Source organism: Ranitomeya imitator, chromosome 1, assembly GCF_032444005.1.
Source record: "Ranitomeya imitator isolate aRanImi1 chromosome 1, aRanImi1.pri, whole genome shotgun sequence".
Classification (NCBI taxonomy): domain Eukaryota; kingdom Metazoa; phylum Chordata; class Amphibia; order Anura; family Dendrobatidae; genus Ranitomeya; species Ranitomeya imitator.
Genome location: NC_091282.1, coordinates 72169203 through 72182224, shown reverse-complemented (window position 1 = coordinate 72182224; position 13022 = coordinate 72169203). Strand labels below are relative to the sequence as shown.

The window sequence follows — 13022 nt, the reverse complement described above, 5'->3', positions numbered from 1 at the left end:
ACCTCACCCAGCGTGAAGAAAGCGATCCTGTTAATTCACAGGACCGCAGTACCGCACTAGTGCGCGAGCAAGTGGTCAGCGGACTTAACCCCAGAAGGGATTGGAGCCCGATTAGACCCTTGCTGGCGTAACACCGCAACTGGGTGTGTAGAGAACCTTAAGCAATCTGTGCACAAGAGTGCGAGCGATGCCGCACTAACGGACGCCACTAACCACCCAGACTCGGGTATGGAAAGCGCAAGGCAGGCGCACGGCGCCGTACTGGCAGGCACAGCTACAGGACGCTGTGATGTGTGTTAGTGCTGTAGGCTAAGTCGGGCGCTAGGTAGCAGCCATACACCTTCCGCGAACAGACATTCAATAGGGTAGGGGTTTCCAAGGACGACTTGCACTCACAACATACACACATAAGCAATTGTAAAACAATACTAGCGCATGGCCGTGCGGTCATGCGCAGTTTATATAACAGCAGCACAGGAAGTGGCCACAGCACTTTTGCCCTTCTAGGACCTGCCAAGAGGACCAATGGAATGTGCTGCAGAGCCTGAGCACATGACCCTCGATCTCCAACGGGAGACCTTACGCTGGGCATGCTCAGTACATGCAGACAAGGACTTAGTCCCAGAGAAGTCCGCTCGCTGCTGACCAGCACTGACTTTAAAGGCAGAGACTGGAGAAGCAGCACTAACTCTCAGAACAGAGTGAGAATGAGCAAGACGCTGGGACCGACGTCCTTGCTGAGCAGGCTCCACTGCGGCTGGACAAGAATGGGAGACCGCAGCGGAAGTGGCTCGAGATTCCCCCTGTGCAGAAGCGGGAACTCGACCCCTAACACTCTGTCCAAGATTTTTTTAAAAATCGCAGTATTGATCTGACATGCAAATGAATGAGTCTGTGGAAAACATTGTACTGCACTCAGATGACAACTGAGTGCAGTCCGATTTCCATACGCTGACGGAATGGAGAAGATGGAGGCATTATTTTGTCTATATTCTCCTCCTCTGAGAGAATTGAATTATACTAATCAAATTCAGATCGGAGTGTCAGCTGCATAATCGACCCCATTCTCTCGGATGAGAGAATCCATGGCCGTCTGCACCTGCCCTTAGACTAGCTCCACAGATCTGGAAATCACAGTCTGAGTACAGACCACGACGTATAAGTATATATGAGGCTGTTGAGTTCAGGTCAGGAGACCATCGACCGGTTCGTCCTTCCTGGACGCACTCAGACCAAGATATGCAAAGTCAGACTTAGTGATAGTATGAGGGCTCAGAAAACAAGTTGTAGACAAGGAGGAAAGCACAGTACTAGAGCTGTCCTGAATTGATTAAGCTGGAGTTGTCCAGTAGTGGACAACCCCTTTAAATACGTCGCCTCGTAGCCTGATAGGGGGGACACATGTTCAAGGATTGGCGAAAATCATACAGAAAGGAAATAGAAACTGCTTCAAGCCCATAATGCTGCAAAGGTTTCATTCGGATCTCTACACGTCTCGTCCTCTCAAATTCTGCAGCAGCCAAATCGCATCAAAACCATTTGTGTGAACAAAAATCCTCCCTGCTTGCTGTCAGAAACTGTAATATTCTTATTTACCTCCAAGGGCAAAACATCTATATACAATGGCATGTAAAAGTTTGGGCACCCCTCATCAAAATTACTGTGATTGCGAACAGATAAGCAAGTTGAAGATGAAATGATCTCTAAAAGGTCTAAAGTTAAAGAGCATACATTTCCTTCCTATTTTAGGCAATATATATATATATATATATATATATATATATATATGTTTCATCTTTTACATTAAAAGAAAAGTGGACCAATGCAAAAGTTTTGGCACCCTGCATTGCTAATACCTAGTAGCACCCCCTTTTTTGAAAGTATCACCGCTTGTAAATACTTTTTGTAGCCAGACAAGAGTCTTTCAGTTTCTGTTTGAGGGATTTTCATCCATTCTTCCTTGCAATATTCTTCCAGTTCTGTGAGATTCCAGGGTCGTCTTGCATATGCTGCTATTTTGAGGTCACAGAATTTCAATGATGTTCAGATCAGGGGACTGTGAGGGCCATTGTACAACCTTCAGCTTGTGCTTTTTGAGGTTGTCTATTGTGGATCTTGACGTGTGTTTAGGATCATTATCCATTTGTAGAAGCCAACCTCTTTCCACCTCCAGCTTTTTTTTTACAGATGTTATGTTTGCATCAAGAATTTGTTATAATTTCATTGAATCCATTCTTTCTTCTACCCATGAAATGTTCCTCATGCCATTGGCTGCAACACAACCCCAAAGCATGAGTTATATTTTAACCTCATCAGTCCACAGGACTTGTTTCCACTTGACCTTCAACACATTTTTCAGGCACCACCTAGCTCATTATCAAGTGGTATGCTTTATATTAAGGACTGATTCAGACTGCAGTCAACAGTTTGGTGCCGTTTTTTCTGCTTTTCCACTTATTGCTCTTGTTTAGATGTATTTTGCATGCTTCTCACGCTGAATTTTATGGTGAGGATGCAGGAGAGGTTTTCTTCTGAGGACTCTTCCATGAATGCCATATTTGCACAGATGCTTCTGAACAGTAGAACAATGTACCACAACTCCAGAGTCAGATGAATCTTTCTGAAGGTCTTTTTACAGTCAGTCGGGGGTTCTGATTTGCCTCTCTAGCAATCCTACCAGCAGCTCTCATTGAAATTTTGCTTGGTATTCCAGCGCTTATCTTGACCTCCACTGTTCGTGTTAACTGCCATTTTCTTAATTACATTTTGAACCGAGGAAAGGACAACTTATAAATGCTTTGCTATCTTCTTATAGCCTTCTTCACCATTTCAACTTTCAGAGTGCTAGGCAGCTGCTTAGAAGAACCCATGGCTTCTGTTTTTGGCACAAGGTTGGAGGAGGCTGGGTTTTAAAAAGCTGGGAAATTTGCATCACATGGTTTTTCCTAACGATGGTAGTGAACAAGCCATAACCCTAACAGGCCAATTAAGGTCTGAAACCTTTGTCAAAGTTATCTGAGAACACAAATCTCCAAGAGTGCCCAAACTTGTGCATTGGCCCATTCTTCTATTTTGTAGTTTGTAAAATATAATATCTGTCTATCTATCTATCTATCTATCTAATATATATATATATATATATATATATATATATATATATATATATAATTGCCTAAGGGTTTTTCCGTCTGTCTGTCTGTCTGTCTGTCTGTCCTGGAAATCCCACGTCTCTGATTGGTCGATGCCACCAGGCCTCGACCAATCAGTGATGGGCACAGCATCGACGTAGAAATCCTGCGCCTCTGATTGGTCAAGGCCGCCAGGCCTTGACCAATCAGCGACGGGCACAGCGACGATGATGTCATAAAGGACGTAGACATCCCGCGTCTCTGATTGGTCGAGGCCGCCAGGCCTCGACCAATCAGCAACGGGCATAGCGACGATGATGTCATAATGGTTGCCATGGCGACGATGATGTCATAAAGGTTGCCTCGAGCAATCAGCGACGGGCACAGTATCGACGTTGAAATCCCGCGTCTCTGATTGGTCGAGGCCGCCAGGCCTTGACCAATCAGCAACGGGCACAGCGACGATGATGTCAATGGTTGCCATGGCGACGATGATGTCATAAAGGTTGCCTCAACCAATCAGCGATGGGCACAGCGACGATGATGTCATAATGGTTGCCATGGCGACGATGATGTCATAAAGGTTGCCTCGAACCAATCAGCGACGGGCACAGTCTGCCGCGAATTCTGGAATCATCATTGTCCATATACTACGGGCACATGCATATTCTAGAATACCCGATGCGTTAGAATCGGGCCACAATCTAGTATATATATATATATATATATATATATACACACACATATTGGGAAAGGAAATGTGTCATCTTTAACTTTTGGCCTTTTAGAGATCATTTCATCTTCATCTTCCTTATCTCTTCACAATAGCAGTAATTTTGACCAGGGATGCCCAATATTTTACAGGCCACCGGAGATCTAATACTTTTCACTGCTGAGGGTTTGTTACAGTTGTTTCCATTATAGAGAATTCCCTCCTTGATATAGATAATATAATATAGATAAACTGCTTGATATAGTTAATTGACACTGAAACATTGGAACAATCTATCGGGGCAGGAGAAAGATTGCATCTTCAGATGTGTTTATAATGGATACAATTGTAACAAAGCTTCAGCCGTGAGAAGTATAAAAAAAAGAGTTATGTTGACTTTGGATGTAAAAAATTATGAACCCATTCACTGATAGCAATCATGCAAAAAGTGAGAAGTGAAACACAATTTATCTTAGAAAATTTATGCTGATTTAGCTTTTACATGAAACGGCAAATTAGCTAAAAATGGGGAAACTGAGCAACCATGGAAAGTGTTAGTGCATTTTTTTCACTGTTTAAATTTGGGGATTTTTTTATAATTTTATTTTCCCCGTTGCAGAAAAAGAGAGGCATCTGCGAGCAAACGACCGGGAATTCAACCTCAAATTCAAGTATGCGGTGAGTTCATGATTTGGAATCATTGTGGGAGATTTACTGAGCCAAATGCTCAAAGGCTCTGCAATTTACTGAAATCATAATTGTGTAAAGTTTTCATGCGCTTTTCATTTTGTTGCCTACTGTTTCTACACAGGAGCTGTGGCTAAAGATAAATATAAAATCTAAAGTATATATTGGTGCACGTGTACTGTAGCCATGAAGAAAAATGTGCCTAGGGTGCCCAGACTTGTACCAAACTTATCATTCTGTAAATGTCATTTTTTGTTAATAGTTATTGATAAATCTCGGTTGTTTCTTCATTGGAATGAATCGCATCTCCGGGCCCCGGTCCAGAGGCCACAACACTACTACTTGCCCCCTGGACGGGAGCCTGCAAACTGCTTCCTTCCTGCCTATGTGCGACAACAATCATGGCTCGTTAGGCCGTCCGATCAAAAGAGGAAATGGGATGCATGGGTAGGAGGTGGTACGTAGGTCTCCTTCCAGGGGACATGGAGTACTGAGGTGGCGGCTGGACAAGGGTCCTGCAAATCTATTTGCTGATTTCTAGTATCGGGGTATGCCCTCTAATCTTTCTATGAAAATTCAACTACAAAACTTGCCAATCTTAGATGCAGAATTATTTTACCCTTTAGTTTCTATTATGTATAATTCCATTTCTATAGTAAAGGCTGATACATAGGAAACACAGCAGAAAACCACAGAGGAAAGAAACTAATGTAGGAACTCCAAATTGTAGGACTTTTCAGTCCTCTTCCCATTTCAAAATGGGAATGCCTTTATATTGGGATTTCTGGATCTTTAATGTTGATGGCTTACCCTTAGGATGTGACATCGAGCTAAGGTTTTGGTGCTTTGTTTCTTACCAGACAAAGCACCATACATTTTAATGTGGCAAAGCACCATACATTTTAATGTGTTTGTAGCAGGTACTTCTGATGAGTCCTAGTTATTTGACAGGTACTAAGCTGCCATAAATTGTTGCTTCAGGCACAGTCACCGCCAACGTTATAGTTCTGCTGGCTGGCAATGAGTGGGCACTTCATTCACTAGAGTGCTGTAGCCCCCCATTCGGCTGATAAGTGGAGTGGGGGAGCTGGACCCCAACAATCAGATCTTTTAATGATAGGTCACCTTTATTATACATCCGTAAAACCACTCTAGCTCTTGGCTTGGTTTCCAGTTGGGTCGTCCGTGGCAGCCGGTCTTCATTTTTGTTCCCACATCCTTGGTGTTTACTAGGCCAGATGAGGATATGGCATCACGGTTCGAGACACTTCATGACATTGCAGATGCCGGGCTCAGAAGTGAAGACCACCAGCCATGGAGGACCGGACTGAGCGCCACACTAGGGCAACGCAAATTGAATTGCTCCTTTCTGCCCCTAGATTAATGCAAATTAGCGCACACTGTGCCCCTTTCGTGGTCTGACATGTGGGTAGATACTTTAATGGCGGCCATAAGAAACTTTTTAACGCAAAAGTAAAAGTCAGGTTATTTTTAGGGGCATGTGCTCCTCAATCATCCATAGTAGCAAGTTATATAACGTTTTTCTTTTCCATGGAGTAAGACGCCTCTTAATTAAAAGCAAGTTATTAAAAGGCATCCGAACGGCACTGCTGGGTTTTAAGCAGATTATTTCAGGCCACAGGCTCCATGTGAGGATTATTATTTATCCAATTATTTATCTACCTGTTGTAATTACACAGCCTTCTAATACATTGAGCTACATCATGAAACCGTGCATGTAGGGCGGGGAAATCCGCTAATACCAGGCATACTTGTGGAGGATTGATGACCGGGATTAGACGCCATGAGCCGCTTCTCACGAGGAGGTGATAGTATCCAGAGCAGGACACTACTACACCCAAATTCCAGTAATCCAGGGGCCACATAAGAGGAGATTCTAAACCATTGTCTTTTTATTTTCACCCAATCCAAAGTGCTTTCTTGCTTTGGGAAGTTCCTAGCGCCAACTCCTTTTTACTAGTGATGATCTTATCAATGATGCCAACGATGGAAGTTCCAATCTAACCTTTCTGTACTTTGCCAATGTTTTCAAGTTTCAAAAAGTGACAAGCGCCCCTGTGGACCCTTACAGGGTCATATTTTTGAAACTTTCTAAAACAAAATCTATGCCATAGAAACTAATCACATAAAACAAAGCAGATCAGTCATAACTTGTCCTGTCTCCCAGTTACAGATGAGGGGAGCAGGCTGTCAGTCATTACATGTCTCATACTGGTAATGGCCCCTGTCATTTATAATAAGCTCTTGAGGCAGATTCTCAGAGAGATCTATGTCTGACCCATAGATCTTAACAGCTCATTTGCATATTAAGAAAAACGTAGATTTCTCTGAAACAAGACATCAGATTGCAGATATCAAGGCATCATTTATTCAGCTTTCTATGATCTGAATGCCCATATAGATGGTTTCGGGAGGGTTGGTCCTACTGACAGATGCCCTGTAAGAGGTATTGCATTACTTAATAAATTTGGTGCATTTTACTACTGTTTACTAACAAGTGATGGGCTATAGACTGAGAGACATGGGTGGTGCCTACATGGTAATCACTTAAAATCTTATCCCCTAAATGACCACCGATACGCCTTTTAACGGCAGCAGTTAAGGGAAGTTATTCCTCAGTGCCGCTTTTTAACGGCGCTGAGAAATAAGGTTATAGTGCTCCCCAGTGTCAGAACTTCTATGTAGTCTCGGCTACCAGGGGTAGCTGAGACCCCAGAGAACATGATTCAGGTCGGTTTTTACCGTCTCCAGTGTTGCGATCATCATTATTCATGGAAGAGTGGCGACCACAAAAAAAAAGTCTGATTTCCCATTTAATTTCTCTCTCCTCTGATATGATCTAGCACATCAGAGGAGAGAGAAATGAGGTCCCTTGAGCCCCCCGGTACTTCAGGTGTCTCTGGACCCTCTTGCATCCCCTGGCCGTCTGTATCTTCTTCCTATTGGTTCATTTTGATCACTGTGATCAAAATAAAAAAATAGTAAATCAAACCCCCCTTTATCACCCCCTTAGTTAAGTAAAGGCAATAAATTAAAAAAATGTATTTATTTCCATTGGGGTTAGGGTTGGGCTAGGGTTAGGGTTGGGTCTACAGCTAGGGTTAGGGTTGGGTTAGGATTGGGCTAGGGTTAGTGTTTGGGCTAGGGTTGAGGCTAGGGTTAGAGTAGGTTTAGGGTTGGGCTAGGGTTAGGGTTGGGGGCGAGGGTTAGAGTAGGTTTAGGGCTGGGCTAGGGTTAGGGTTGTGATGGGGTTAGGGTTGTGGTTAGGGTTCAGGTTAGGGTTAAGGGTGTGTTGGGGTTAGGGTTGGAGTTAGAATTGGGGGGGGGGGGTCCACTGTTGAAGTACATCAGGGGGTCTCCAAATGCGAAATGGCACCTGCCATTGATTCCAGCCAATATTGCGTTCAAAAAGTCAAACGGTGCTCCCTCCCTTCTGAGCCCTGCCATGCTCCCCACTTATGGGGAAATTGCACAACAAATTTTGTGGTCCATTTTCTCCTGATACTCTTGTGAAAATAAAAACATTTGGGTCCACAGTAAATTTTTTGTGAAAAAAGTAAAATGTTCATTTTTTCCTTCCACATTGCTTTAGTTCTCGTGACGCACCTGAAGGATTAATAAACATCTTGCATGTGGTTTTGCACACCTTGAGGGGTGTAGTTTTTAGAATGGTGTCACTTTTGGGCATTTTCTCTTATATTGACCATCCCCAAACTCACTTGAAATGTGAGGTGGTCCCTAAAAAATGTTTTTGTACATTTTGTTTTGAAAAAATGAGAAATCGCTGGTCAACTTTTAACCCTTATAACTTCCTAACAAAAAAAGCAATGTTTTCATAATTGTGCTGATGTACAGTTGACATGCGGAAAATGTTATTTATTAACTACTTTGTGTGACACCACTCTCTGATTTAAGGGTACAAAAATTAAATGTTTGAAAATTGCAACATTTTCACCAAATTTCCATTTTTTTTCATAAATAAACGCAAGTTATATTGAAGAAATTTTACCACTAACATGAAGTACAATATGTCACGAAAAAACTAACTCAGAATCAGTGCGATCCGTTGAAGCATTCCGGAGCTATAACTTCAGAACATGACAGTGGTCAGAATTGTTAAAATTGGCTTGGTCATGAAGTACCAAATTGGCTGTCACTAAGGGGATAATCTAAGTTCACACTGTGTTTTTTAGTAGTTTTTTTGGGGGGGGATTTTCATCAAAAACTTCTTCCAAAACTGCAACGAAAAGGATTGACAATCTCTTCTTATTTATTTCTATGGGAAATCCACTGCTCAGATTATATAGAGAGTTCTTAGCCTGTTTTATTTTTCTAAAAAACAAATGTTAGGAGAGAAAAAGTTTCTGTTTCGACTTTGAAGCGTCTCCTGAAGGATCTGTTCCAAATTAGCCACTGTCAAATCAAAAGGCTGCAAAAAAAAAAAAAAAGATGCTTAAAGGGGGTGTCCTTTTTCATATAATGCCACACAGACTGTATTGTATGTAATTTTGCTTTCCCGTTATGCCAGAAGGGTTGTGTATGTTTATCTAATTTTGCACTGGTTTATGCAGCACCTTTTTTCAATAAACCAGTTGAAACAGAAAGGGCTCCTGTGGCTGCCTCTGTGAGCAGCTGAGTGAGCCGACCTACTGCTATGTATACATATATAAATATATACTGAATATATATATACGAAATTGCACCCAGGAATGAACATTAACTGAAAGGGAACAACCTCTTTAAGAAAAAAATAACTGTTCCAAAGCTCTTCAAAACTGCTTTCGGAAAAGAAGGACTCCTCTAAACCTCCCCAAAAAGAAGTGTTTCCTGATGTGGTTTGGCTTTAAAAACTCATTGGATTTGTCCAACTGAAAACACTTTAGAGATCATTTTAGCTCAGGGGGAATGTCACTTCCTTAGTTTTACCTTCAATTACTTTTAACTATTTACTATTCCTCTTTGTCGGGACTTTTTGCGTCTGCACCATATTCTTCCTTTCTCCAGCTTCTTTTTCCATTATTACTCTATTGCCATCATCACCGAGCATAATGTTTATTCCCCCTCCTCCAAAAAAAAGTGTTTTACCGGACTTATGGTGACCGTTCCCACACAGTTAACATCTGATTGCACATCGCAGGGTCCTGTAATTCTCTGCCAGTGAAATATTCTGAGATCCACATGCTATAAACAGCGCCATCACCATAATTTCCCTGTGCCCTGGGAACCGGACAGCTCCTCCTGCTTGATACACAGCCCGAGAGCACAGGGCACTGCCAGCGTGGGACCTGGCAATTACCGGGCATGCAATCGGATGATTGACTTGAGCTGTGTGTAAATGTTAGCTGTAGCTATATAAATCAGCACCGGGCGACTGGCAGTAAATAGACAGTGCATGAGCAGCAATAGCTGCCAGGAGAAGACTCGATTTTTTTAAAATAAAATTTCACCTTTAGTATCTATATAAATAGTAACTTTGCAAATTCTGTGCTTTACTTATTTTTTGGGTTGAAAACTAAGCTCGACCATACACATTAGATGAGACGGAGGTCTGCCAGCTATCTCTTCTGGCGGCTCCATGCACATGGTCGATTCCTGAGCGCTGCTGTCTTCTGTCTGAGAGAGCCGCTGCCAAGCACTTAGGGCGGCAACTTATCCCCCCCACCAAGCAAGATGAGAGGCTGTTAAAATTTAGCTGGCTGGGTCTTTCTCTCCCCCAATATCATCTGTCATGGAAGTGTAAGGTTCTAGCAGGAACGTGGGATGCAGTGATGGGTTAACAGGTTCATTTACAGGGGAATACTCCACGCAGGGAGGTGTAGGGTTAAACAGTGGATAAAACAGTGGCAAAGGATACCTTTCAGATAAAGGCAGGTCGTTAGCACTTGTGTCAGGAAGTCCGTAAACTGCAGCTCCTGCTGCGAACTGAAAACGCCGGCAATGGTTGGCGCGGTGTCCTTTCCAGGAAAACACCGTGGGACGATGGTCCGTCTTCTGGCGGAAGTGGTCAGTCTCCGGTACCTTCTACTGCCCCTTGTCCATATAATGTGGCTAATAGAGGTACGGGCCACAGACCTGTACGAGCCCAACGTAGCTCCTTTACTGTCTTAACTGGTGTGGTCAGACACCAAGGGTCCGGACAACTATTCTGTGCCCACATCAGGGCGCAAGTGTCAGTTCTGCATGTGGTCTCTCTTGTGCAGTGCATGTGCAGTACTCACAGTCACGTCGTGTACAGCACCTGGTTCTCTCTGGCGGTCACTGGACACACACAGCACGTCCCGCTCTCCTGGGTCCCCGCTGTTGGCGGCGGGTGACACTGAACTGCTTGGTGCTAATAATCCCTGACGGAGCACTCCCCTCTGTGGCTGCTGCGACACACGGCTCCGCTCTGTGTGCACGGCTCTGCACACCTGTGGTCTGCACGGCTCTGCTCCGCATGGCTTTGCTCCGCTCTGCACGGCTTTCCTCCGCTCTGCATGGCTCTCTCTGCAGAACGATGTCCCGGACCGCTTGTTCAACTGCAGCACATCCGGTCGCAGGACTGGTACTCTGTCTCTGGATGGGGGAGCGGAGCGCGCTGCTCACCCGACTGCGCGCTGCTCTGCCCTGGCACCAAACCCTCCTCCTGCTTTTTCCTTTTATCCTTCTGCTGTTGCTCGCCCTTTCTTGGCTCTTATCCCTCTGCTGCTGCTCGCCCTTTCTTTGCTCTCCCCACGCCCTCCTGTCAGCAGGAAGTCCCGTCTCATCTAATGTGTATGGGGGCCTGAACCTCCATCTAGTTGCACCCCAATCTAAGACATGCAATCCCATAGCTCATCTCTAACATCAAGACTTACAGTTAAACGGTTTATCCAGGACTGTTTTTTGTTTTTTTAACTATGGGGCCTAAAAACTAACAGGCAGATAGTTGCAAACTACCTGTTTGTTCTACCCAGCGCTGGCACAGAGCTGTCACTTCCGACATCATGCTGATTGACAGTCGCAATGTGACAACGGGTAGCCGGCTAACTATCAGCATGACATTGGAAATCATACACGTCAGCAGAGCAGAGCAGAAGAGAAGCCGCTGCCCTGTCAACGTGACATTACCGGAAGCTGCAGAATCGCCAACGAGAGCAGTCTGTGAAAGCTTTGTGGCAGCAGAGATCTGCATCGGGGACAGCAGGCAGGTAGGTAGCAACTACCTGCCTGTTAGTACTTATGCCCATGGTAAAAAAGAAATTGTCCCCCAATAATCCCTTTAATGACTTACAGTTGCTTGTGAGTCACAGTAAAACCAAGGGCTTCTCCAAGGTCTATAAGTCATAAAAATTCAACATACGTTACTCATCATATCTATTCAGATTGTGCTATTTCACCCCGCCTCTAATGATATCAGTACCTCCACTTTTGCGTTTCTTATACACAAACTGTGATGATGCTGTGATGAAAGGGACTGTCTGGCTGACTCAGGTTATTATGAGAAGGAGGCTGGCTTGGCTAACGAGCTGAGCACAGCAGCCAGCCCCCTTCATACGCATCACTGACACAGAGAGAGAGAGGAGAAAGTTCCCTGTGTTAGAATAATCATGGAAATTGTGGTGCTGGGACCAAATGAAAGGTCTGAAGTAACATAATCTGAGCAAATTTGATAAACTGTATTGGTAAGTTCAATTTTATTTTTTTTGCAATTCGTAAAGAGCAGACAGTATTGTTTTGACATCTGACAACTCCTTTATTGTCAAATTTGGCCTCTGTGTATTAAATAGGGAGCAGAGGCCATAATTAATTATAAGCATCATGCCCTGCTGTTCTAACACTGAGTGGTACCAGGCACTGGGCTCTAAGGACGAGAGCAGTGGACATGTAAGAGAGGCTCAGACAGGGAAAGTCCTGTACACAGTCTGATTACAGTGTACAGATCTTGGCTGAGCAGCAGTTGAAAGCAGATACTAGAGGAGCTTGAATCGGGCATTGAAAGAGCACTGCAGTAGGTATTTGGGAGAGGAGGAAGCAAAATCAGGTAATGAAGTATATTATAATATTTCATAACTAGGAGGATAACTAGGGAAATAAAAAGTAATAGCTACTCCTTAAAGGGAACCTGTCACCCCCAACCCACAAAATCGAAGGTGAGCTAAGCCCATCGGCATCAGGGACTTATCTACAGCATTCCACTGCCAGTAACATGCTCTTTTAATGAAAGAAATAAAGGAATCATTTTTATACTTACCTTCCTGCCTGAGATCTCTGGAGATTACTGTGTATTTCAACCAGCTTCAGTGGCGCACTATGCATGACCGCAAGTTCAGGGGATGGCTTCTGGTCATGCGCAGGGTGCACCTCTGAAGCTGGGAAGCGTTCACCCAGCTTCAGGGATGAAGTGATGCTGCCGAATGAGCGGTGCGCATGCGCTAGAATTGCATAAGCGGTGATGACGCCGGCTTTTACAAATTATGTCGCCCACAGGGGATTGATAACATGGAAAGAGGGCA

At 44.0% G+C, this 13022-nt stretch overlaps 1 protein-coding gene across 2 annotated transcripts in view; it reads left to right on the top strand.

Annotated features, from left to right (window-relative positions):
- LOC138662352 (phospholipid-transporting ATPase ID-like) overlaps positions 1–13022 on the top strand; it is a 283179-nt gene that overhangs the window by 156237 nt on the left and 113920 nt on the right. For both annotated transcript variants that reach the window (XM_069747882.1, XM_069747872.1), the window contains exon 3: positions 4460–4518. In XM_069747882.1, coding sequence (XP_069603983.1) covers positions 4460–4518 — 59 coding nt within the window. The remainder of the gene's footprint in view (positions 1–4459; positions 4519–13022) is intronic.